Source organism: Leuresthes tenuis, unplaced genomic scaffold (genome assembly GCF_036924035.1).
Source record: "Leuresthes tenuis unplaced genomic scaffold, fLeuTen1.0.hap1 SCAF_19, whole genome shotgun sequence".
NCBI classification, from domain to species: Eukaryota; Metazoa; Chordata; class Actinopteri; order Atheriniformes; family Atherinopsidae; genus Leuresthes; species Leuresthes tenuis.
This window is the reverse complement of record NW_027325373.1, coordinates 20,825,255-20,850,155: the sequence shown is the minus strand read 5'-3', so window position 1 is coordinate 20,850,155 and position 24,901 is coordinate 20,825,255. Positions and strand designations below refer to the sequence as shown.

The window sequence follows — 24,901 nt, the reverse complement described above, 5'->3', positions numbered from 1 at the left end:
ACGCACTATTCATGTGACTCAGGTTGATGGGTTGAGCACATAATTATGCATTGCTGGTGCAGAGAGGCAAACTGCCTGGAGATATTGATCTGGTTATATCTAATTCTGTTTTCGCCGCTTTTGTTGAAACTAAAGGTGTCAGGTGAAACGAACAATCAGGCTGCGCTGACTGGACTCCTGCAGAACAACTACTGAGGAGAATGGATGGGCTTGGTGCTGCATTTGTTAACAAATGGAAGATGTTTGACAATACCTAGACATGCTACATGAGTAGGCCCTTACAGTATTAAAGTAATTGTGTTACTGATATATTATGGTGAAGCTGCCAGACAGTAACAAAGCAGGGAAGATGCACAAGTGAGGAATCTGTGTGGCTCCATTTGAAGTCCCTTGTTGGAGGAGGGTGGTTATTTAAAATCATTTTAGTCTATGACAAGCTCTGAAACAAGCGCTTTGTTGTGAACACCACCAGATTTTATTCACTGATATCATTTTGATTCTATCCTTTGGTTTTATTCGTGGTAAACGGGCGATGCTGAATAATTCATTGTTCTAAACAGGCTGTCTTCAAATCAACTGGAAGCAAGGGTTAGAAATGCTTGTGCTGAATCAGAATCCATGAGTCACCATTAGCTATGGTGAATCTTACCTCGCTAGAGACCAATTTAAAGTCACTTGAGATCTGAATCTCAAAATTACAATCATCGCCCCCACATTTGATGGACTTACTCACATGTTTCTTGAACTGAAGGCTAAAAGAGAAGAAAACTGCAATTCTTAAGAACAAAACATCTGATGTTTATCTCAAAATAAATATTTCTAACAAACTTGAAAAAAAAATTAACACAAACTTTCTCCCAATGTGGAGACCATACATTATCAAAAAACAGTGTGAACATGTGACTGGCTAACAGGCTGGAGCTTGTTGCTCCGAGCTTCCCTGTGATGATTGGCTAGTATCCCTGAGAAGAATATTGGCACAACTCAAACATGAACAAGCGTGTGACATCCCCTGTGTGCACAGATGGCACACATTTCACCACCACAGCCTGTTAGCAATAAATACCCACACACAAACATACATGCACATGCAAGTACTCATGAGCAGGCACATACACATACGGCTTGACCCTTGGCAGAGAAGCATCCATGTTGCTTGCAAAATGCTTTATGGTATGCACCACAACTGTCATCACTACATGTGGCCATTTAAGTGTGAAAGGAAACTGTCCTGTATGCTTTGTGGAGCACATTTATGCCTCGTCACATACCAGTGTATGAGCATTGGAATGCATTTGGTTATGCACACAAACAGACATTTTCTTCAGAGCCATTCAGAGAAGTCAAGTCATATCTAAGTTGACAATACACATATGAGAATATTATGATGTAATCTCAGCAAATAAGATAAATCTCTACGGGATGCAGATTGGATCTTCTTCAATATTTCAAGGTCCTTACCACCCATTTTGACTGTGATTCAATCACTCTAAAAGTCTGGAAGCAATATTTGTTGGATTTTTCTATTGATATTACAATAATATTGTTATCATGAATGCTTTTATCCATGATAACAATATCAAGAGCAGTGAAAATTGGATATTGTGACAGCCAAAGTTCAGAGACTAGCGAGAAAATATAGACCGTGCTCAGCAAGACCACAATGAATGAGGTGTTTAGAGGTTCTAAACAAACTTATTCAGGATCAAGTGGGATTATTGCTTGTTTCACTAGCAACTTGTCACATTCAGGCAGTACTTCGCCACTGAAAAAAAAAGCCTGATACAAAGAACAGTTTAGGCCTTAGTAGCTAATTTCCTGGTCTATGATAACTGTACAAGTGGTGAGTTGTTGAGTTATAGCTGTTTTCATACATGAAAACTGGGGATGTTCAGAAGAATTGCCAGACAATTTGGTCTGGACCTTTTAGCAGTTGCTGTTCACACATGTTTCACAGAAAAAGATGGGAGGGGAATGCATCTGAATATATCCACAACAATGAGGAAAGAGTCGAAAGCAACATACAGATCAGCAGAAACAATAATGATGCAGCAACTCTCATCAGCACATACACTGACACACTGGCTGGAAATGCTCTGGTAAATTAGCTGCTGTGTTTACACATGTCATGAAACATCCCCAGAACAGTTCACCACTCCAGTGCATGTGTGAGATATTGTCTTCACTGACTTAACGACAGTTTGAGGTTTCTGCATGAACAAACTACTGGTTCTGTTCTAAAACCACACACCAACAAGCAACCCAACATATTTTTCATTCCCAGCAACAGCTCCACACTCAAATCAAGAAGGTTGCTTTCATGGATTTCAAACATGTCGACTTATGCCGGATTGATTCCAATTCGTAACAGACTGTCATCTCTGCCAGTGAAAAGCCCACAAACAATTGTGTCAGTCCCAAAGAACTCCAGGCCTGATTTTTCATTCTTGCAGCTTTTGCTCCAGGTGTCAAATATTGCTGGAGCCAGTGTTTCGTGGTACCAGAGTCGAAGATCACATTGTGTGCCCTGGAGTGGTGATTTTGGCTTGGCAAAAAAGGGAATATTCAAATGAAACGCTCCTTCATGCATCAACAGAATGATTTTCGTGGCTATTTTTTAGCTAATTCACTGCCTGGCTGAAGTGCAGGTTCAGATCAGCAATAATCAGTATTTTCATTGTAATAGTGAAATAGCTAATTGCAAATTACTGACTTTAGCAAACTAAAACCAATGTCTCTCCGTCTCTTCTGTTTGGCTTTGTATACCTGAGACTTCATGCTCTTCACGTAAAACCCTGTGAATGCCACACTTCTTGAATTGAACAAAGCATGTCACAGGTTAACATGATCCAGGCTAAATTTATAGTTCCTGCAAAATGTCAACGCAGGAAATAGATCTTGTGATCTTACAGTCAACATGATGAAAAATGAGCACGGGTTTGGTGGTATGAGGGTGCATGTGTGGCATACTCAGCTCTGTATATGCACACATCTTTATGAGAACAGTGTATTTCAGAAAATGCTAATTAGGGACACATTTTGTTGGTGAGCAGGTGTTTGAGTTGCTGACAAGGACACAACTGTAAACAAAACCAGTGCCACTGAGAATCACAAAGGAGACATCTGAGTTTATTTTACTTTGCCTTGTTATTCCTCTGTAATTAAAATGAATTGTCTTTAATGCTGTTATTCTTCTCTCTCAGTCCTGTTCTTTATGGTTCTATTGATTTATTAGCGGCTGTTATTCCAGCCCATGCAGGGCTTGTAATAGGTTTTCCTCGACTATTGCCCCCAGCACCAATGAAAACTTAGGCTTTATTTCTGTTCCCCTGCAAGTGTGATAAATCTGAAAGGAAATTTTTGGTGATGGAACAGAATCAAAGCAGTGTCTTTGAGAAAGTCTTGGTATGTGTCATCTTATATCTAATTTAAAAGGGCTCACTGTGATTGCTTCAAAGTGGGAAAGGTCCAGTGCCGTGGAAAAGTCATTATTGCTTTGGTTCTCTTGACAGTTAAGAATTAATCAGGTTCTTTTTTTATCTTAAATGGAATTTTAACTATTTGGTGGATCGTAGAATATTAGACCATCTTCAGATCCTGTTTGATAGAATAATGAAATAGGACCACACTTTGCATTGAAATGATCAAATATTAAACCCTTGAACATCTTTTATAATGCAATATTTTCTATGAAATACTGCAGTTTGCAGACTGATTTGACCTTTTCATTCCAAAACACTTTCTTCTTGCAGGTTAGTGTATGCGCTAATCTCAACATCTCTAGCAATCTTTATCTCTAGGAAAGTCTTTGCAAAATGTAAATAATAACAGTATGCAGCAGTGGTTTGCAAAGCTCATAAACCAATATTTAATTTACAATAGAACAATAGAAACATATCAAATCATAGAAAAATGTATTTAATAAAAAATATTAGCTTATCGTAAATTTAATATAAGCAACATGTCTCCATTGTTTACCATTGAACAACATCCCTCGGAAATGGGGTCACCAGTTGTTGCATCTTTGGGCAGAATGCTGTCCAATTCTTGTCTGATAGAAGATTCTAGTTGCTCAAAAGTCCTGAGTATTCTTTGTTATATGCTTTCAGTAATCCACTGTAGACCAGTGGTGTTGTAACAGATGCAGTATGCTGTGAGTTATTATCTTCCAGCCCCTTCCTGAAAAAAGATTGGAGGATATTGCTCCAAAACCTGTACATACCTTTAGGCACTGATGGTGCCATTCCAGATTAACAAGTTCCCAGTTCAATAGACGCTAATGTACCTCCATACCACCAGACGTACAGGCGTTTGAAATGAGCACCGATAACAAAATGGCTTGTCCCTCTTCTCTTTCGTGTAGGGCATGTGGCATCTAATCATCCATGATTTCCCAAAAACACTTTGAAATTTAAATTTGTTTGATCACAGAACAATTTTCCACTTTGTCTCTGTCCATTATCAATGAGCTTTGGCCTGGAGAAGATGGCAGCGTTTCTGGATCATGTTCGCATACGACTTCTTCTTTGTATAATAAAGCATTCATCTGCATTTGCGAATAGCAGTCATTTCTGGAAGTGTTCCTTAGCCAGTGATATCCATCGAATCATAACAGTTTTTAATGCAGTGCTGCCTATGGGGCTGAGGATCATTTTCAGTATTGAGCTTTGGCCATGTCCGTCACGCGCAGAGTTGACTGAATTTTCAGAGTCTTCATAGTTTACGTAGACAAACATTATTTTGAAATTGTTCCACAGTTTGTAGTCTGTTTTTTTTTTTATAATGCAATGAACCTGATTACACATGTTTTTTTTACAGTGTTATTAATTAACACGTTCTTCCATTTGTTTCTTTTTATTACCACTTCCAAGCTTTCTGAGACATGATGAGCAAATCTTTTTCAACAAACAATGAAATGTTTTATTGTGAAAAATATTGGTTTTAGATCTGAAAATCAAATTGTTTCATCATTGGGGTTGTAGTTCTTCATCTGCATTTTCATTAATTAAAAAGTCGACGTAATAACACTTGAAAATATACACTATTCATGGTGATCATTTAATATAGTTGTTACACTAGCTGCATCTGTCCCTGCAGAGTCAGCTCGCTGAGGAGGAACGACAACTATGCTGACACCACGAACCATGAGACACATGAACGCTTCATCTACAGTAGATGCAACATCTAAAAATTCAACGCAATAACAGAGTGAGTTAGATCAAGCAAATATATTTTTGATAGCGAGTCGTCCTTCTTTGAAATATTTCCCACATATATTAGCTTGTGTTTTGAAGTATTTGTTGATTTTTTTTCAACTGTAAATCCAAGTGCACAGACAGGTCAAATGAAGTTGTATGTCAGTTTGTCAGCTTCGATGGCACCTTTAATTATGGGTTACATAAAGAGGCCATAGACACAGATGCCCAGGAGTTGGTTGCAAGGCAGAGTTATGTATTGGAAAGGTCTTCAATCATGACAATATGTCATAAAATGTTGGGCTGCAAAGTAAAGTTACTGCAGTGCTATGCAAACATTTTGCAAGCCTGTCGTTGGCTCATGGACACTGGCTTTCTATCACTGATAAGTGGTTCAGTCCTTAGGGGAATGGTGTACATTACAGCTGACCTGAGCGAGGTCAGATCTCTTGCTGTGTTTGTCCTTAAGTCCAAGAAATGCTGCTACAGTGATTGTGATGTTTAGAGGGTATTCACAAGTTAATTAGCCTGCTTCATGGTTTAAAACCTGGAGTAAACATGTTATTGGTGCAGAAATGACAAGAGAAAGCCAACCTGTAAAATGATTAAATGACTGTGTAACTGTCAAGTTTGTAGGCATATGCGTTTGTGATGTTGGGGGTGACGAAGTGGAGCGAGAGGGAGGAATGCTGTTCTGTCTTTTGATGCGCAAATCACTACTTAAAGATGCAAATTTATTCAGCTTCTGAGTGACAGCTCATTTTGTCAAACTCTGCAAGACCCTACACTGAACATCTTTCTTTCTCAATGTTTTTTTTATGTCCCCCAAATTCCATCTCTCTCTCTCTGTCTGGGGAACAAAGTAGTTTGTATTGGGCAAGCTCTCAGAGTGAAAATAGAAGCAATCATTTATTCATCGATTGGAACATCAGAGGACTAAGAGGCAGTGGGGGAGAGCGAGCAACAAGAGGGAGAAATATAGAGCTGAAGGACGGGGGAGAAAAAGAAGGATAGTAGTTGGGGTAAGTCAAATGGAGTGGAGATCAAAGGAGGGAAAATTGTTGAGTGAGAAAGAAGTAGGCAGTTTAGCTTCAAAAAGAAGACATCCCAACATAGATGACGAGTGAAAAAATAAATCATTGACAGGGGTTATTTGAGTTACACTGATCACAGCCCTAATCAAGCTTTCTAACATTAGAGACAATAAGCTAAGAAATTTGTTTCTGGTTGAGTTTATTCACTAAATACCAATACCTATTTAGGCTCAGGAAATTTAGTATGGTTTGGGCACCCCAGAGACCTGAAAATTTTTTGTTTTTGCTCTTTACTGAATGAATACATTTTTTTCTGAGGCGCTGCTCTGGTCAACACCACCTGAGGCTGAAACCTGTCACTATCCATACTAACAGCCTGTCATTTTAGAGCATTTCCCATTCTGAACTGTTCTGTCTGAGTGTATTAAGCTGAGTAATAATGTTTTATTGCTTTTAAATTTCCCTTTTCATTCACAATAGGAGAATGTGTCATTTCAAAATGGTGTATAACCTTACTTAAATCCTCACACAATCTGAATGCAACAGCAGATCAGAATGGCAGCTCTGTGTCATTCGAATGAAGAAAAGCAACAAATAAGAGCTGGCTAGTTTTGTAGTTATGTGGCTATTATGGTATCTTGTCGCTTTTTAAGGCAACAATCCAAGCATCAATTTTCTCTGTTTTATTGACACGAATCATTAACTATCTCATTTCAGATACAACACATGTCCAGCAAAGCGCAAAAAGAGTGAAAAGCTTTTGTCCTCAGCAAGAGTATACATTTAAACAACATTTTCCTTCACCAGCAGTGGGGAAATACATGACAAAAGACAGAATTATCCTCTAAAAAAACAAAAAAAACCTTTCCCTACTTCAGGCGCATGATGTGAGTTGAGGACAAGAGAACCAGGTTCCCTTATCCAAGATACAATACTTCATACATTCTGTTGTTTTTTTCTTCAGAAAAGTGAAAGCTAAATAGATTCCTCCTACACAGTCCAAATAAACAAGTACAGAGGCAAAGCGGTGCCAACAGTTACAGTGATACAAGAATATTTTTTTTAAAAAAGGTAGCAAAGAAACAGAAATAAACAAAACTGCAACTAAATAGAAAAAGAAACAGGAAAAAAGTAAATATAGTTGCAAATCCTTAAAATCCCAAAGGCATCTTACCTTGTTCCCACTCCCACTTGATCCCTCCTTTCTTTTTTTTTTACAGTATCATACAGCAAAAGACATTCAGAGGAGCAGACGTGATAGAAAACACTCATGCAAAGAAAGCCTTCACACATAGTCACCAACACAGGAAAAATCAGATCAAAAAACAGCGCTGTCAACAGTCAGTGCCTTCAGGTCTTTTAGTGGGTGATGTTATTGTTGTTTCTCTACAGACTTTAGATTTGCTACTGTACTTGATAAAAACGATGTGACAGACCACCTCCATTAGGCTATCAAGTCTTCTGTATTGACTGACCTCCCACTTTTGTCCATTGGACCTGGGGGTCCAGCAGTTTATTAATAACAGTCCATGTTTCAGGACCCCCATTGACCACAAGAAAAGTTCATCAGGGAGGATTTTGGCAGAAGAACTCGAGCCGCAGGAATGAGCTTAGATGAATGTTCCATAATATAAAAAAGTGTGATGTTTCTCTCTTTTTGGCATCTGTTCTCATTCTTTTAAGTCTGATATATGTTCTACTTTTACAATCATTTTCTATACGGCAAAAGATTAAAGAGTTTCATTCCAGAACAAAATGCCTCTAAGAAAAGGATAGCAGCAAAATAAAGCCTAACTACTGAAGTCAGATGTCATACCGGAAACTTGATTTACAAAACATTATTGTGTTCTTAACTTTTTCTTTTTTGTGATGCCATCTTATATATAGTTTTATATGTCACATTTTGGAATGAAACCCTTTAATTTTAGTTTTTTTTTTTCAGAAGCACATTCAATAGACTTTGCATTCACTGACGATGCAGTCTCTCAGAAATGATTTGAGTTCATAAATAGAATGGTCTCGCCATAGTCTTTTCTTTCGCAGATATATTTTTTTAATATAGTGAGATTTTCTACACAGACAATATATATTTATGTTTTAAATCCATTTCCATTACAGTTCCTCTGAGCGGATGACATGGAACAGTGTCACATTATAGAGAACCTGGTGTCCATTGTTCCAAGCATAGAGGGCACGGTCACGGGGATTGTAGTCTAGCATGGAGATATGTGAGTACTTATTTTGGAAGGCTATGTCGATGTACTCATAAGTAGAGGAGTTGGTTGAGTAGGCGTAGTAAACCTTGGTGCCTCCCGAGTAGCCGTTGGTGACGTAGAGTGTGCCACAGATCATAAAAGACTCTCCGGCGCTCCTTTTGGGGTGGTTGGTGGTCCAGCTCTTGATGATCTGCAGAGTGTTGGGGTTCAGCTTGCTGATGACAATGTTGCCGGCGTTCTGGTTGGTAGCGTAGACAGCCCACAGGCCTCCCTCGTCCACCATCAGATCTATGTCAGAATGGCCTCCCCAGGCGTAGTGATACGCGTTGTTATAGCCGGCGTTGTCAAGCTGCCGGGACTTGCTGATGGAGGACGTACGGAAATCGAACTTGATGATGAAGTGGCTCTGGAATTTGTTGAAGTAGATGGAGCCGTTATAGACCACCTGACCTGTTCCTGACCAAGGGTGGGGCAGCCGGTGGGACGTGAAGTTATCAGTCGTCATAAAGTCATGCATAGACTTGTACTCCCGCACGAAGCGGTTGTTATGATAACCATCCATGTACCAGACCTAAACATGATGACAAGAAAGAGAATTTTGCATTAAGATAAAGCACAACACTACTTCAGAGCTCAAAGTCTCATTATTTGTCTGTTGGCCCATGTGAGTATCAGAATCTTGCATGCAGTTCACACACAGAATAAATCAAATCACACCATCAACAAGCATCCTAATTAAGCTAGCACTGAGACTTCTTTAGGGAGAAAATGAAGCTGAGATCCAGCAGCTTCTGAACGGTTCAGACAACAGCCACGGGGTGGCAAACGTCAGGTCCTGTGGGGATAATGCCCATCATTCCAGATAAAAGACGCATCTCAGCTGCTTCCTGCTGGCCCTGTTGGTGGTGGACTTTCCAGGGCTACTAATACCTTCCCTACTCAGCAGGACTGATACTGCTAAAGCCTGTCCACTACTTGCTTCCATGTGCTGCTGTGATTGACCTAAAAATTATTCACATCAAGAAAGTAGGCCTTGACAAATAAAAATAAGAGGCTAAGATAGGTAGACACAGAGATAAAAAGAAGTCCAGCAGACCTGTCTGCTCCTGTCAGTTACATTCAGTTATTCGATGGTGCTTTTAGACGATGCAGCACACCTCTCATGTGTTCTGCTCAAAATACATTAAGTTCAACTAAAAAAGTTGCCTTGCTGCCTGCTAAATATTATCTTTGTCAGCAGTGAGCTTCACTCTTTCTGATGACTTTTTTTTTTAAATGTGTGGCCAATACCGTTAGAACAGCTGGCTTTCCAGGGGAAACAGTACCTGAATAACTATGCAGCTAGTGCTGCTCCCTCCTAATTCTTCTCATGTGACTTTGCGTCTTAATAATTTTTCTCGGAGAGTCAGAACAGAACACAAATTTCTTTATTTCCAATTCCACTGTGCAATTTTCTGTGAAAACCACATACATATTCTTTGCATTTCACGTTGATGGATTTTAGTAATGGAGACCCGAACTATTAACAGAGCCAACATACGGCCCACTATGCAAAAGGGAATCAGAGGAAATCAGCTGAAAAGTAGCAGGGGTCAGTTTGCATTGGAGGTTATCAGAGTTGTTTGTCATTTTCAGCTTCAGAATCATTCAACTTTTAGGTAGCAGATTGTTCAGCTGCTCATTTTCTGAATGAGAACACAGGAAAGGCTTTTGGTTTGGATATTTCTAGTTTTAGGGGGCTGCACCCAATAAGTGATATTGGAATTACAGAATTTCAATTATTCAAACCAAAGATGTTCATTTTACTATCCTAAAATTGATTGAAAATATAGTACATGGGACAGAAAAGAGTTTACTTTTGCTTTAAAATCAAATAAAAACGAATGATTAATTATGTGTATCACCTACAATACAAAACCAAACAATGGTGATGAAACTGCACCAGATTCTAAGGTTTTATGGACTTGCATCTTCTGCCATCCTCTTCTTGCTCCTCAGTGTCTTGAAAAGAGTGATTATAATGTAGTCTTTTTAATTTTTTTTAGCACAAACATGCTATTTGGAACAATGTAGCTATTTCATGTTCTGTCAGGAGGTCTGGTTGAAACCGAACAAACCAAAGTCCAGAACCAACATGTTAAGTTTCCATCAGATTAACGGCAACAGGTGTGTGTCTGAAAGATGCTTGTGTGACTTTGTGCTGTACGTACCCGAGTATCACCTTCAGGTGCCAGAGGATCAGTCATCCAGGAGCCAAACCTGGATCCAGATGTCTTGATTGTGATGGGATCACTGATGCCCGTCAGTTTGCCACATGCTGCAAGGACAAAAGTGAGATGGCAACATCTGCAGTAACACCCTTTTGGGTTTTCAACTTAATCCAAACTCTGCTCGCTTGTATTTACTTCAAATCCAAATGAATTTGCCTGAAGGATGAAGGAGTTCATGTCCAACTTGTTGCTGTGTCTCTGCACTTCTCTTTGCAGGATGTACTCTACAAGAAGTGCTTATTATTCACTTCACACATGCAGATGCCTGTTATACTCTGAAAGTTGACATGTGAAGAGGTGAAAGCAGTGATGAATAGGAACAGGAGAGCCTCTGTGTATTCTGAATCTGTGCCAAACTTGTACACCACCATAGTGTTAATTAGTGTTGATTGAGGTGTGAATGTAAATTTGACTATCCAACACTGGGCTCAGTTTCCCTCTTTTCTCACAGATTAATGCACCCTCTTTAATAAGCATAGGCAGAGATGAGAGACGTGGTTTTACCCAATAACTATGCTTTTCGGTACATCCATTTGTTAGGCTGTTTTATCAGACCGCTTTTCACAGACAAAGGTCAATGAAATGATCTAGAATAGTTTATCTAATCACACGGATGGAGTGAGTCAGTCTAATAAGCTAATTCAAAGAGTTGGACTGTGACGACTGCTCATTTGAGGTTTTCATTAGTCTTTCTCTGTGAAGCATCTCATCCATTAGTCCCTTTTGTTACGGCCCTATCATCTCTTATGTTCTTCATTGTTGTTAAGTGTCATGTTACTTTGTAGTCACACAGTTTAGGTTCCATTTTTTCTTCTTCAGCTTATTAGACTCCTTTATGTAACCTCACCAATACTACCACATTTCGGTCTCTTACATAATCAAACTTGTGGCTCTCTGTTGGAGCTTTTTGCGTGTCTCTATTTGCAGCATATGTCGTGTATGTGAGAATGTGTGGGCATCTCACCTAAACTGCAGCTGACAGACACAAACACATGGTCACATGAGCAGCATCTACTATTTCTAGTGAGGGTTGAGTCCCTTACATAACCCTCAGTGGAATTAGAGTCTGCATTATTACATTGGCCATTGATTTATTTATTTATTTTCTCTAATCATGTGTCTATCTTTAGATGACCATTACTACTGTAGGATTCTGGGAAGTACACTGATGGATCTGGATTCTAGAGCCGCACACAGGGTCTAATCCCCTTTTGGCCTGAATTTGCTCGGCATGAATGAGAGGGCAGTGCAAGTAGAAAACCAAATGGAAACTGCAGCTGGTGTAACAAAAAAACCGTCAGCCCTTAAACCAAAATGTTGTTTTAGATTTGAAGCCAACACTTGTTTCCAGAAGCTCTGAAATGAAAAGTCTGGTTTTAAAGTTGAAATTTGGGTTATTTGATGCTCCTATTATCGATGAGCTTCTCTCACTTGTTTAAGGGGCTCAGTTGAGAAATGGGTAATGTCACATTTTGTGACAATTTGCACCAATCAGGAAATAGTAGAGATTTAAGTAACACTCAATGGCCCATTTTCTTAGCATTGAAGTAGTCATACATTGTCTCAAAACTTTGTAGAGCTTAACATCTAACTCGATGAGTATATTCTAATACCTTTGGGACTTACATACAATTTTTGACTAAAGACAGAGAGAGGAGAAATTAATTCAAGGAGTGTTTGTAATGAGAGAAATATTCTAATTTTGTTCGTTAGAGATTAAAATGAAAGTAAAACATTGGTAACAGAGCAGATAGCTGAGGTGTTTATATACAGTAGTGACCTTCCTGCTCCATTCATCTGTGTTTCTGTGTGCAGAGGCTGGATTTGCTTGGAGCTCTATACACCTCCACATTGCAGGGCAAGGAGATTTATTTATTTGATTATTGCCCAGCACACCGGCATGTCTTGTTGATCGATTGCTATTGTGTCCCATCAGCTGCTGGGCTGTTAGTCTCTTTGGCACAAAACAGCTTGAAGGACAGCTCTGTTGGGACTCTAGTTACTCTCTTTCACCGTTTCTGCTCGTCTTCACTTTCTCGTTCCCAAACACCACCCTCTATCAGTTATTCCCATCTATTACTCTGTACTGGAATTTCGTCTGCCTCCTCCATTTTTCTCATGTTGTTTTTCTCTATGCAAATGTGGCTAGTGACCTTCGTCAGTTTAATCTCAGTAGCGGGAAAGTGTTGGAGTGTATCTGTGTGCACTATGCATGAGTGCCTCTGCAACTGTGTGAAGATAAAAGGAATAACCGCCCTCTGTTCTGCCTGAGCCATTCTCGCGGTGTGACTCGCCTTCATCTCATCTGATCTTGCCCACACACTGTAGTTAAGTCCCGCAGGTCGCTGCTCTCCTGTCTTTTTGCAGCCTAACCACAGACATGAGGAGTGGCAAGTTCTCTGAACTGAGAGCGAAATCAGGGAAAGGGTTCTGGCTCCAGGCCAATAGGTTGAAAGCGCATGTGTGTAGGCAAAAAATAATGACACAAGAAGCGACTGGTGAGCTGAGATTATGTGTTAGCTTTTTCTTTCTTGCCTTTTTATTGTGGATGAACTGAATTATTCTACAATTGCAGTGTGTCCAAGATTTCTACAAGGAACTGTGGACATTGCAGCCAAAGTTTTTCCCAAATTTCTTTCTGTCATCTTGCACAGTGAATAATATGAAACAGGGACACAATATACCCGTGATGTGCGTGTAAGTGTCTCTGCTCTTGTAATACATCTTAGTCACCGTGTGGGTGTGCATCTATTAGCACTCTGGGCTGTGACAGAGGTGTGAAGAGGCTGAGACAGGGGCTAAAAGTAAAGATAAGCTTGATGAGAACATGCACGCTCACTTCATCTGTCCAAAGCTACATATGTACGTGCACCAGTGGAATAAAGTTACACACCTCATATCTGAATTACATATTTAACTATCCCACTGACCCATCGCTTCAGAAGACGTATCTTCAACATGACTTTTCTCTCTTACCTTCAGTGTGTCATCCACCATTTACACATGTAAATGACATCCTCTCAAAGGAGGTATCGCTTCTCAAATTTCTGAAATGGCTCATTTGGAATCTAGACTTTTCTTTCCTGACTTGTCTACATCATAATGGAACAGCTTTACATAATGTATGCTTAATGGCTGTTCTTTGGCTTTCTTTTGGGAGGGGTCCTTAAAGAAACAGGAGCTAAAATGAAGCACCACATCCGATTTGGAGAAAATTTAGTTTCAGTGTTTCTTTGCAGTAAAAATGCAGGGAAGCTTACCTTGTTGAAATGCAACCCCAGAGTATATGCCTAGTTCTTTAAAGGATTCAATCACTTGAGGATTTTGACAATGTAAAAATGACCCAAAGAAAAAGTCCATGGTAATACCAGTATGCAGACAAACAGAACCATAAGAATGCAATGAGCGAAGGAGTTCTTCGTTTTTTTCTCTGTGAAATATGTGTTTGGTACAGCATCAAAGCCATGGATGATGTTCTTCTCATATCCTGTATCATGTGAATATGCCTGCGGATGTCTTTCTGGCTGTTCATGACATACAAAGTCAGTGTCTGTGCATGCACATGTTTGAAGCAGAGTGTGTGTCAATAACCTTCTGTGCCTACCTAATTTTTGCATGCATGCTCGGAGTCTCTCCTCAAGATTTGACACTCTGTTGTGAAGCTCCTCGTAGTCATAGGCCCCCATCTCCTCCTGTAGTTCGCTTAGAACTGACGTCAGATTCTGGACCTCCTCCTTAAATTGCAATACCAATTTGGCATCGGCTTTGTACTCCTCCAACACTGGTATCAACGGTCTAAGCTCCTCCATTTTCGCTTTTATGGCCTGAAAGGATTAGAATAAGCTCGGTTGAGTGTCATGCGCGACAAAAGGAGACCTGCTGTCCATAAAAGAAAAGAAAGAAAAAAAAAACACCTGTCTAAGCCTGGCTACTCTAACTATCCTATCCTGCCTCTTCACTGTTTGTGTCCGTGTTCAGTGTTTGTGTGTGAACAGCTGTGTTTTGTCCGTGCAAGTGTGTGTCAAACCCAGAGAAATTTCTCCACCCGCTGGACGAGCAGAGCAGGTGGCTCCGTCCCGACAGTGAGCAGCCGTTAAAAAGCAAGCCCTCAGTACACCGACAACAATTGGGAAAGCTCTTTATTGGTCATCATTGTTTAAAATGCAACATCGTATTAAGGGTTACATGCTTTTACATGTCACACACAACAAAGTGTCTCGAATTTTACGTTTATAGTTTTACGCAGAGATTTGTTGAGTAACCAAATATGCATAGACAAAAGCCAAAGAAAAATCCAATGAATAACAGCAATTAATAATAATAATAATAGTAATAATAATAATAATAAATAATAATAATGTATTTACGCTTAGAAAAAGCTTTTAGATGGAAAACTTTAACAGCAGTAACATGCAGGAAGAGATCAGTGGTGGGTTGGTTTGGGAGAAGGGTGGGGTTTCTTAGTCTTAATGGTGCTAAAAGGTAAATTAACTGTTTGATGCCCAAATACTCTCAGTACTGTGGCCCAGTTCAGGGGAATCTGGAATTGACCTGCCTCTTCGTCCCTGTGGCTCTCTTTACATGTCTTAAAGTTAGCCCTGCAAGCAAGAAAATGACAAACTGTTGACAGGAGCTAGAGCTTGCTAACCTAACTAACAGACACACAAAGGCACACACACTTGGTACAATGCACTTAAGATGTGTTACAGTAAATTGCATACATGCACTGAACATGGTGTTGGCAGCATGATGATTTCTGCATGCACAAATGAGAGAATCACACACGTGTAGCGGTCCAGGTGAGGTGGTATGAATATGGAAGCCACTTTGATTTCGTGGTTGAGGTTAATGCACAAATGAAACTGCATTTGTCTGAAATATAACACCAAATTCCTACAGGTGACGATTCTTGTAGAAAACATGTCTTAACCCATTCTTGATGAAAATAGTTTGCTATTAAAACTATTTAAAGAAGGTTTTGACAGTTTTACAGTCAAATGAATAAACAAAAAAACTACTTTAAGTCTTTAAAAGCTGTTTACTGATTTAATTCCATATCATTTTCAATGCAAACATTCTTTGGTTCTGGCAGCTTTTTAACTCCTGAGATTTCTTGTTTCTTACATGAAGGGGAATTTTTTAAATTTCTCTCTGTTTTTGAGCAAACAAATGTCTGACATTAACGTAGGACTTATTGCTTTTTTCTGGATAAGAATAATAACGATTTATTGAGATCATAATAATTCATTTTAAAATGGAAAACAAGTTAAAAATATATATTTTGATGAAGGATATCAAGAATTTCTGTGTAGAATTACAGATGCATCATATTAGCACTAAAGCGATTGAGAAATAATATGCCGCCCTATTTCCAAAAAAAATTAGTTTTAGTGAATTAGTGATTTGTGATTTGATCCTGAAACTTTATCAAACAGATGCTGCTGTCAAAGCCCATAAGCAGATATCTTCTTTCCATGCAACAAAGTAACATTAAATCAGTTAAATTTCCTTATTCAACAGTTTGTTTAGGATTCCATCTACATCTACATGTTTTAAGTGAGTTGGTTAAAAACTGAGGATATGAATAAGAGTCACAACACGACATTTTGAATGGGATACTTTGAGCCCTCTAAAGTTGAACGAAACAGAAAACTTTTGTAGCTTTCAACTATTTGAGGATTGACTGGCCCTTCTTTTAATCGTGTCATCATCTTGTGCCGCAGTGTAATTGTGTCTAAACAGAAAATGTGTTTATGTCTGATTGTCTTTCAAGTCATGGATTGTGCTGCAGAAGCCAAACGCCACAGCGCTGTTGCGGGCACATTTTAGTTTCAAACTAAATGACAAGGAGAGCCCAATAATTTGGAGGTGAATATTTGTTGGATTTGCAACTGAAAAGGAGGTGATCACAGGCATAAATACAAATATTTGCAGATGCACCATCCAATCTGTTCTGTAGAGTTTGGACAGACAGATGTAGCTGCACCACTTAGGGTGTTTGGCTTTTATTAAACTATTAAGGGGCTAGGATATTAGGCAATTTAATTATTTGTGGTTATTTGTCTGACAGTCATCAAATAAAATGTCATGATGTTGACAGTTGTATTTATGTAACCATTTATTTAACCTCTTTAATTAAGAATGCACTATAAATGTCTTGCTATGCAGTATGTACTGTGAGAAAACACACAAAGACTAAATGATTTAGGCCATTAGTGATGAGCTACAGAGCAGCTATGAAGGAATGGGAATCAGAACAATGGCTAGATCATCGGCTCCATACCTTGTATTGCTTGGCGATGTTCTGCTTGTGGTTCTCCTCCACCTGCCTGAACTTGGTCTCCAGACCACGAAGCTGAACCTCCATCTTCTCTACATACTGCAGGTCCCTCTGCGTACGCTGGTCCAGCACCTGGATGGACTGGGTCATATTCTGGACCTGGGATGCCACGAATACACATTAGCCCGTATAATTCACCAACCCTCCTTTTTCACATGGTGTAATTGAAGTGTTAGTTGTACAGAAAATGCAACAGGCTTTCAATATGTTGTTTTGGCTTGGCATTCAGCTCGCAGCGAATCACAAACTCTGACATCAGGCCAACTAGTCAGGGGCTGCAGACACATACTGGAAGTGTAGAATGCATACTGTTAAGACATTTGCTTTCTTCAAAACTGTTTTGTTGCACAACCTCTTTAAATATATGCTAGTTACTCAGAAAAGATTTAATGATGTCTGCACGCTCAGGCTGCTTCTGTTAATGAGCTAACCTACATTTTTTTGTAGATTTGGAGATAATCTAAATTTTTCTATAGAACATTTATTCCATTACATCCATTTTTGTATATGAGGTAGTATTTGCTCCCAGTCCCTGAGTATTGAACTGGATTGCATCATTAGGCGTGTTGCTTTGGGTGTGTGCAGTACAATAGAAACTCAGTCAGTGTACAGTTGCCTCCCATGATGCTTTAGGTTTCCAGGGAGCTCATTAGAACATGATTTCTATTCTTGTCCAAGGGGCAAAGAGGTGATTGGGTGACCACAGAACTGGTTAAGCCTCCATGTTTTGCACATATGAATTTGTGTGAGGGAGATGAAAGGAGATAGAAAGGTTACCCTGGGCATTTTCTGACTTTGATAGCAGTTGAGGGGTAGTTAACTGATAATTACCTTCTCCAGCAGCTGCCTCAGTTGTTTGGTGCGGGCATCCCGTGAACACATGGACTGCTGGGGCGCCACCACAGTGCAGACACACCTCCCCTCACTATCCTGGGCAGAACTGTACACCTGCCACGATTCCTCTGGGTTTGCTGGCAACACCTTAATTGAAACGAGAAGGCAAAAAGACAAAATGCAAAAGGTCAGAGGTGATGCTTGGAAAGTGAGGAACAAAGCGGGAGGCTTAGAAAAGCAACTCTCATAAAAGAAATCAAAAAGAGGGTATTTGTCTAGGAAATGTCAAAGGGAGACACCTGACTGCTATTTTTACTTGGAGAATTTTGATTCAAAAGCTTTCTTTGACAAAAATTTGCATCTGAACACAGACGGACAATCAGGCCCCACCCATTTATCGCAAATATTAAACATTTTAAAGCCACACCAGAGAAAACCGCAGCCAATCAAAAGCACTTAAACTACTCCCATTATTCTGTGGGTAAGTTGTTTGTGTGGTGAGTGTGTGTGTGTGTGCGCGCGCATGTGTGTGTGAGTGTGTGTGAAAGAGAGAGAGAGATATGTAAGAAGTATGACGTCAAGAATTTTTTTCATAAGAGAGAACTACTCCATTCACTAACCCGCTGATCGGATAAGAGTTTGACTCTTAGATATTAATTACTGCATCTGCGGTTAAATAATGATAATAATATATTTTTTAAAAACACTGGACAGACCTGCTGATTGCTTTAATTAGTAAGAACGAGTGACTTCACAAAATCTAAAAAGGAGCAATCACAACGACTGTCTGTCAGCTGCCTTATCCAGCTACGGATGTGCTGACGAGACAATGGATTTCAATCTGTCTACTCTCAGCTTCTCACTGCAAAAAAATAAATAAAATAATGATTAATAATCTGTGCGGGAATCGTGATATCATGACAAAAACATGGTGCATTCAGGATACAACCCACAAGATTAACCGTATCCTTTGCTTTCACTGTCTTCTATTTTTAACCAGAGCGCGCGGGAGCATAATGAACGCTTCATTTTGACTCGAGCCACGGCTTTGAACGCCTCACTCATTCACACGTTCACATTCACAGATAGCGGAGGGAAGAACCGAGATTCCTGCTGTTTCAGAGGAGAAGTGATGACAGCGCTTTGACATTTCACCTCCTAATACCTTCTGGCAACTCGAATATCTAATTCAGATGAACACCAGAGAAAAATGACCAACTTCCCACTTAGTGCAGGCTGCTAATGTCCCAACAGCCCAGTGGCAGTCGGAGCAGCATCAAACGCAGGAGGAAGAGTCTTTGATGCCTCTCCAAGTCTTTTACTATTGCAGTCGCATGATAGAATCTCTCCTCTAAATTATGGACTACCCAAGCGCGCATGATTTATTTGCAATTCCTTCAGTAAAAAAAAGTCAATCAGTCATAGGAAATCTGTGAAACTTACTCCTGTACTCCGGTCTGGGTAGCCTCCCTGTGCCGCCGTGAGCCTGGTAGTATTGAGCCCCACCAGAGAGGGGAGGGTCTGCGACATCCAGTTGGTGATCATCGCCATGGTACTCAGCACGACCCCGATCTTCAGCAAAGGCACCGTCATCTTTGCGCTCTGCTCGGACTTTATTTAATCCTTCTTCATTCTACAAACTCCAGAGAGAAATAAGGGAGGCGAGTCTTGTTGCCCAGAGCATCCTGATGTTTCAACCGGGACTCCGGCTCGGCTCGTCTTTTCGTGGACATCTCCAAAGGAAGCACTGTCAGTGGCGACAGAGAAGACCGAAACAATAGGGTCGGGACAGAGACAAACCTATCAGACTTGATCCACTGAAGGACAAAAGGGCGCAAATTGGAAGCAGCAGCTGGAAACGTCCTCTGGACGGCTTTTCTTCCCTCGTTGTCCCGCGTACTGCTGCCTCTCCAATTCACCGTTACTATCTGGTTCACGCCCGACGGTCCGCCTCCTGCCTTGGTGCGCCCTCTGATTAAGTGCCACTGACTACACGCGCAGGCGGCTCCAAATGGATGTGAGGAGGAAGGAGGAGGTACTACGATCCCTACAGCGCAAGACGCAATGATGTCAGTCAGGTTGGGGTTCGATCATTGTAATATCCCATCTTGGACTGCGCTTTAGTCGTTCATAGTTGTCCGACACAGACTGTTTCCTGAGAGGGTGGCAATTAGCAGTGCGGCTGAGGTCAGCCGACTATGATACTGAGCGATTATTTATAGCAAACCCTGACATTTCTCTCTAAACTGCCCTGATTGTCATAGACGCGAGCCTCCTCGGCACACAGATTGTCAGAGCTTTCCATTTTAAAACAGTCACCGCAGAGTATGCCTGCACAGGCCACATAAACATAATACACTCACAGGATGTCGCGTTGCAAAGGCAGTGAAATGGCAGGGCTCATGCTTTATAGATGCGTTACAGGATGCCTTCAGCTCTAACAAAGAACGAGCATCTAATTCGCGTGACTCTGGCGCCATCGTGCAGCTAAATTTGGTGTTGCGGGAGGAAAATAAATGGTTTCTTTTTATCTTTTTTTTTTAAAGAGAACAAACGGCACACAATATGAAACATCTACACATTTGAAAAATATTTTTAATGAAACGTTAACGCAAGCAACCTATTTTTCATTTATTAATCTCATTGAGTTTGATGCATGCTTTTCCTTAACATCACATCTTTCAGAGTTGGCGTATTTATTTCAACAGTGCAGATAGACAGTTAATGAACGTTAATGAATCTTTGTGGTGAACTGTATAAAATACAGAGTACACGAGCCCTCCTAAGTTTCATAATGCATTTCTCGAGTAAAAAGACTGAAGGGAAGTTTGCATAAACCTTCTCTTGCCTCCCCCTTTGTCTCCCTTTTCCTTTCCATCCATCTACCCCACATTTACTGTCAGTGACTTTTCATATTTTAGCTCACATTGCTGGGATACTGTAAGGTACTGGCAGGGTCACAGAGGTATTGGCGGGGGTCAGTTCACCGCTGCTCTGCTGGCCTGTCTGAAGTTGTGAAATGAGGTATAGCACAGAGCTGATAAAAGATGATTCAATGGACTGATGAATCAACCATGTCAGAATATCAAGTATTTGTATGTTAAGGATAATTTCATTATGCACAAAGATCAAGGGGGTTTCATAACGACGACAAGATCTAAAATATCTATCTAGTACTTTTCTCAGCTGCATAATGACCATGCATTGTGGATTTGAGCAAATTGCTTGTTAGGTTTGACTTAATTAGTTTCACCTTTACAACAAGACACGTGTTATAAATTAAGGTGAAGGGAAAAGGTTTCGATTTTTCTAAACAAATAAGCTGGTAAATATCCAATACACATCAGTAATGACCAAACGTGGAAAAAAGACGAACAACAAAGCTTCATAAGAATAGTAGTGTGCTGTAGTAACAGTGTTTGTATTTTGTGTATGCAGTAGGATAACCACGGTGTCACATTCAGCATCCATTGTGTCAAGTGCTCATGAGGTAGTGAAAAATCCCATTTCCAGCCCGCCAGTACATTGCAAAATGCACCGTACCTCCACCTACTCCTCTTCTGCTCACTTTCGCTCCCCCTTGCTTTGTCACTCAGCCAGCCATACTGAATAATAAATAGCTTCAACCCCAGCTGCCAATCACACCACGCATATTGGAATGTAGTTAAACTCTGTCTCAGTTTCTCACATACCACCACTTATTTATTTATTTGCCTATTTATTTTCTTTACACCACAAAATTCTGGAACTTCAAAATGCTCCTTTACTGCAACCTGTGTATGTTGAGCACTGAGGATAGTTATTGCCATACACAAAGTCCTCATATTCATATAAACATCTCCCACACACACACATTTGCAATCATGCACACAGCCTGAAAGACTTATTTACAGCTTTTTTTCTGTTTGTAGGCTGATTATTAGGATGCATTATGTCCAAGGAGCGGTCCGAGCAGTGCCATCTGTTTTGTCAGGTGTCATTGAGACAGTTTCGGATGTCGGCCCGCAGCCATGGGGGAGCCACAAGGTGAGCAACAGATGCCGCTCTGCCTGCTATTCTTCTCGGTGTGAACACAGAGTAAAACCACCCAATCTTTCAGTGAGGTGGGACAGTGGTGAATGACTGAGGGCAGACTGGATGAGAGGGTGCGACTACTCAAACCTCTCACTGCTCCTGCAGCCAGATGTTAAGAAAGGAGCTGCCCTTGTTCATACTGTCCGAAACTAAGGCGTTTAATGTGGTCATTGAGGGCGCATCAATGCTTAACATCAGAGGTCAACGCTTTCTTTATACGAGTAACCTGGGAGTTAACGGGCGCTCTGTCTTTTTTTGTGTGCGTAGATACACCTCTCACTTTTTATATCTGGCTTCAATCAGAGATGAGATGTGGAGACGCCTGGCTTTCCTACAGTGAAATGTGCTGTGAGCTTTATGTAGGAGAGGTTTGCAAAAATAGAGCCTGTCAGTGTGTCTTGTCGTTCTCTTCTCTTGGAAGACAGCAGACAGGCAAGGTTCTCGTCTAATATTGACTTCCCTTCAAGAACATGACACACACTCTCAGGTCATCAGACAAAGACTGTCATTGTTATGTGGACCTTGACCTGCACTGTGCAAGACTCATACCTTCTGTCACACAACCCTAAGTGAAACCAGCTCGCTTTCCTAATTTTTTCCGATGGCTTCCATCAATCTATGAAGCTGTCCTGTGCTGTATGTCCACTTCAGATTAGAGACTGCAGGTTAAAACAGGCCCCCTCCAAATATAACATCACACCTGGGATAACTGTGTGTAATGATCAAAACAACAGCTCCACATAAATGAAGCAAGCTGATACGATCCGAATAATAATAATAATAAATAAAGCTCCCCTGTCAGTGCAGTGACATTTCACATCATTTTTTGGAAATCAATTGCTGGCATAATTCTCTCAAAGCAATATTCTGTCAATATTGTTCTAACACATTGGTTATCAGGGCCAGTGGGGCTTGCAGCAAACAATTTCACACCCACTTTATTGAGTTTGTGACTTGTGATATATCAGTGGAAACAGAATTTATTGATGGTTCCTTGTTCTACATTTTACTTTCTTTGTCTTCTTCTTCTTCTCCTTTTTGTCTTCAATTACCAACCACAATTGGATTCACACAACAGAGAAGCCCATGAAATATGGCTTGGTGCTCAAGCAAAGGCAGTTGAATAATAACATTCTTCAGGCCAGATGCAGCAGGCCCTGGTGATAAATAAATCCACCCTTCCAAGCATGAAAACCGAATATTTATGATGTGATGTTTATGACTGCTGTGCACATAGTTCCAACAAACAATCACACATACGCATGTTATTAACTGCCAATTGTGTGCTACTTCTGAGCTGAGTGGCTCTCCATTGTTGAATTGTTCTGCTCTCTGTGTCACTCTGTGGTCATTGGGCATGCTCAAAAACATCTCCCACTGTTTGACACACACAGTATTTGATTGTGGAGCCCTGATTTACAACACTAAAGAGCAGCAGCCCATCATTCAACGATGGTATTTGTAGAGAAAGGCACAAACAACATATCACACCAGAATAGTGCTGCAACTGATAAATATGACCATTTACTAATGAGAAAATTGACCGATCATTCAGTCTGTGCCCCCTTATCTGGCCCGTTTTTCAGCCCCGGCGGTGGAGAGAGCGGTTGGGGCTCTGCTGGATCTATCCGCGCCAGTTAAGAGCGATGCATTCACATCATGTAATCCCACCCGTTAATCTGTTTAAGCGGGGTAAAGGGCCAATTCACTGGGGCTCTTTATTCTTTTTTTATGAGTAACCTGGTAACCTGGTAATCTCTCGGCGGATCTGGAGCCAATTAACCGCGAGGTATAGCTTTTAAAATAGGAAGGTTGTGGCGTTCACAAAAAAAAAAAAGAAAAAGAAAAAAGAAACCTACTTGGGTGAGTTCTGTGCCCATGAAGATGAGGAGAATCAGAGTCAGGAGCTTGCTCGCAGGCTGCATCTCTTGCCTCCGGTGTGTGAGGACCAGCGGTCTCACATGCAGATCGAGTCCCTTCGCGTCCCCCCGCACAGCAGCCCTTTCCTCTCGGTTCTCTCTCTGCGCTGCAAGTCGCTCGATTCTTTTATTATTGTGCTTGTCGCTCTATACCTCAGCAGCCCGGTTGCAGATAACGGCAAATCTGTTTCACGGAATCGTCTCCGTGCATATTCATTTCATATCGGGAGCCTATCTTCGGTGCCTCTCCCTTTCGGTCGTGGCAGCACTTATTTAAAGCTGCGGCGGACTGTGATGAACATTGGGCTAAAGACGCACAGACAGTACACACGGCAATAAACCTTCACTCGGATATTGGCAAAAGTTTACCTCTCCGCCTCAAGCTGCCGTATAAGCTCTCGATGAAAAAATGAGAGACACGGCGCTGTTCATGGTCTGAAAGCGGAAGTTGCATCGCCAAGAGAGGGAGATTCAAATTGGCAGGCATACAGCAGAAATGATGCCTCTCCAAGATGATGTGCTGCCAGATAGTGACCCACAGAAAAAGAAACTACCGCCAGAGCTACATTTGTCACTTAAAACAATTTACTGATCAGATGAAACCATCTTAGAATAAAAAGTTTACATTGTGAAGCCTGAAAATACTGAATAAAAATAATGAACTATAAATCTAAATCTCCTGGAAGGAGCTCATGCTGGACTGTATTTGATTTATTTCCACTTTTCATGCACTGTATGTTGTAGGCTGATAATACCCTAAAGTGCCATATTTACATGTAATAAAGAAATGCACAACCCTTAAAATACAACACAAACATATGTTATAAAGGTCAGTTTTCTATTGAGAGGTTACTTTATTTAAGTGGAACCTGGCCTTTGTAAGCAAGCCACAAAAATACCATCTCCAAAGCAATCTGTTTTCTTTAGAAGGTTGAAAATGTTCACACTGTCAGTTTCTGCAGTCATCTTTACAGGCCAGTTACTGACACACCTGTGACACTGAAACTGCAGCTAGACTC

The 24,901-nt window shown here is 40.6% G+C and overlaps 1 protein-coding gene across 2 annotated transcripts; it reads right to left on the bottom strand.

The window, feature by feature from the left end:
• Nucleotides 1–7,428: 7,428 nt before the first annotated feature.
• Nucleotides 7,429–24,323, bottom strand: olfm1b (olfactomedin 1b). 2 transcript variants are annotated; one of them, XM_072371991.1, is made up of 6 exons: nucleotides 23,823–24,323; nucleotides 17,887–18,036; nucleotides 16,999–17,154; nucleotides 14,320–14,539; nucleotides 10,656–10,762; nucleotides 7,429–9,016 (listed from the first exon to the last, which is right to left on the bottom strand). In XM_072371991.1, exons 1-6 carry the CDS (start codon nucleotides 23,886–23,888, stop codon nucleotides 8,342–8,344), a joined length of 1,374 nt encoding a protein of 457 aa, XP_072228092.1. In that variant the 5' UTR covers nucleotides 23,889–24,323; the 3' UTR covers nucleotides 7,429–8,341. The 2 variants fall into 2 exon arrangements, with proteins under 2 accessions (XP_072228092.1, XP_072228091.1); XM_072371990.1 differs by lacking the exon at nucleotides 23,823–24,323 and adding an exon at nucleotides 19,333–20,271.
• Nucleotides 24,324–24,901: the final 578 nt, after the last annotated feature.

Excerpts from the sequence above, each read along its gene's own strand:
- olfm1b (XM_072371990.1), bottom strand. The coding sequence starts at position 19,482 with ATGACGGTGCCTTTGCTGAAGATCGGGGTCGTGCTGAGTACCATGGCG. Across the intron at positions 18,037-19,332 it reads ACCCAGACCGGAGTACAGGA|GTGTTGCCAGCAAACCCAGA; the intron begins GTAAGTTTCACA and ends GTTTCAATTAAG. Across the intron at positions 17,155-17,886 it reads TGAGGCAGCTGCTGGAGAAG|GTCCAGAATATGACCCAGTC; the intron begins GTAATTATCAGT and ends GTGGCATCCCAG.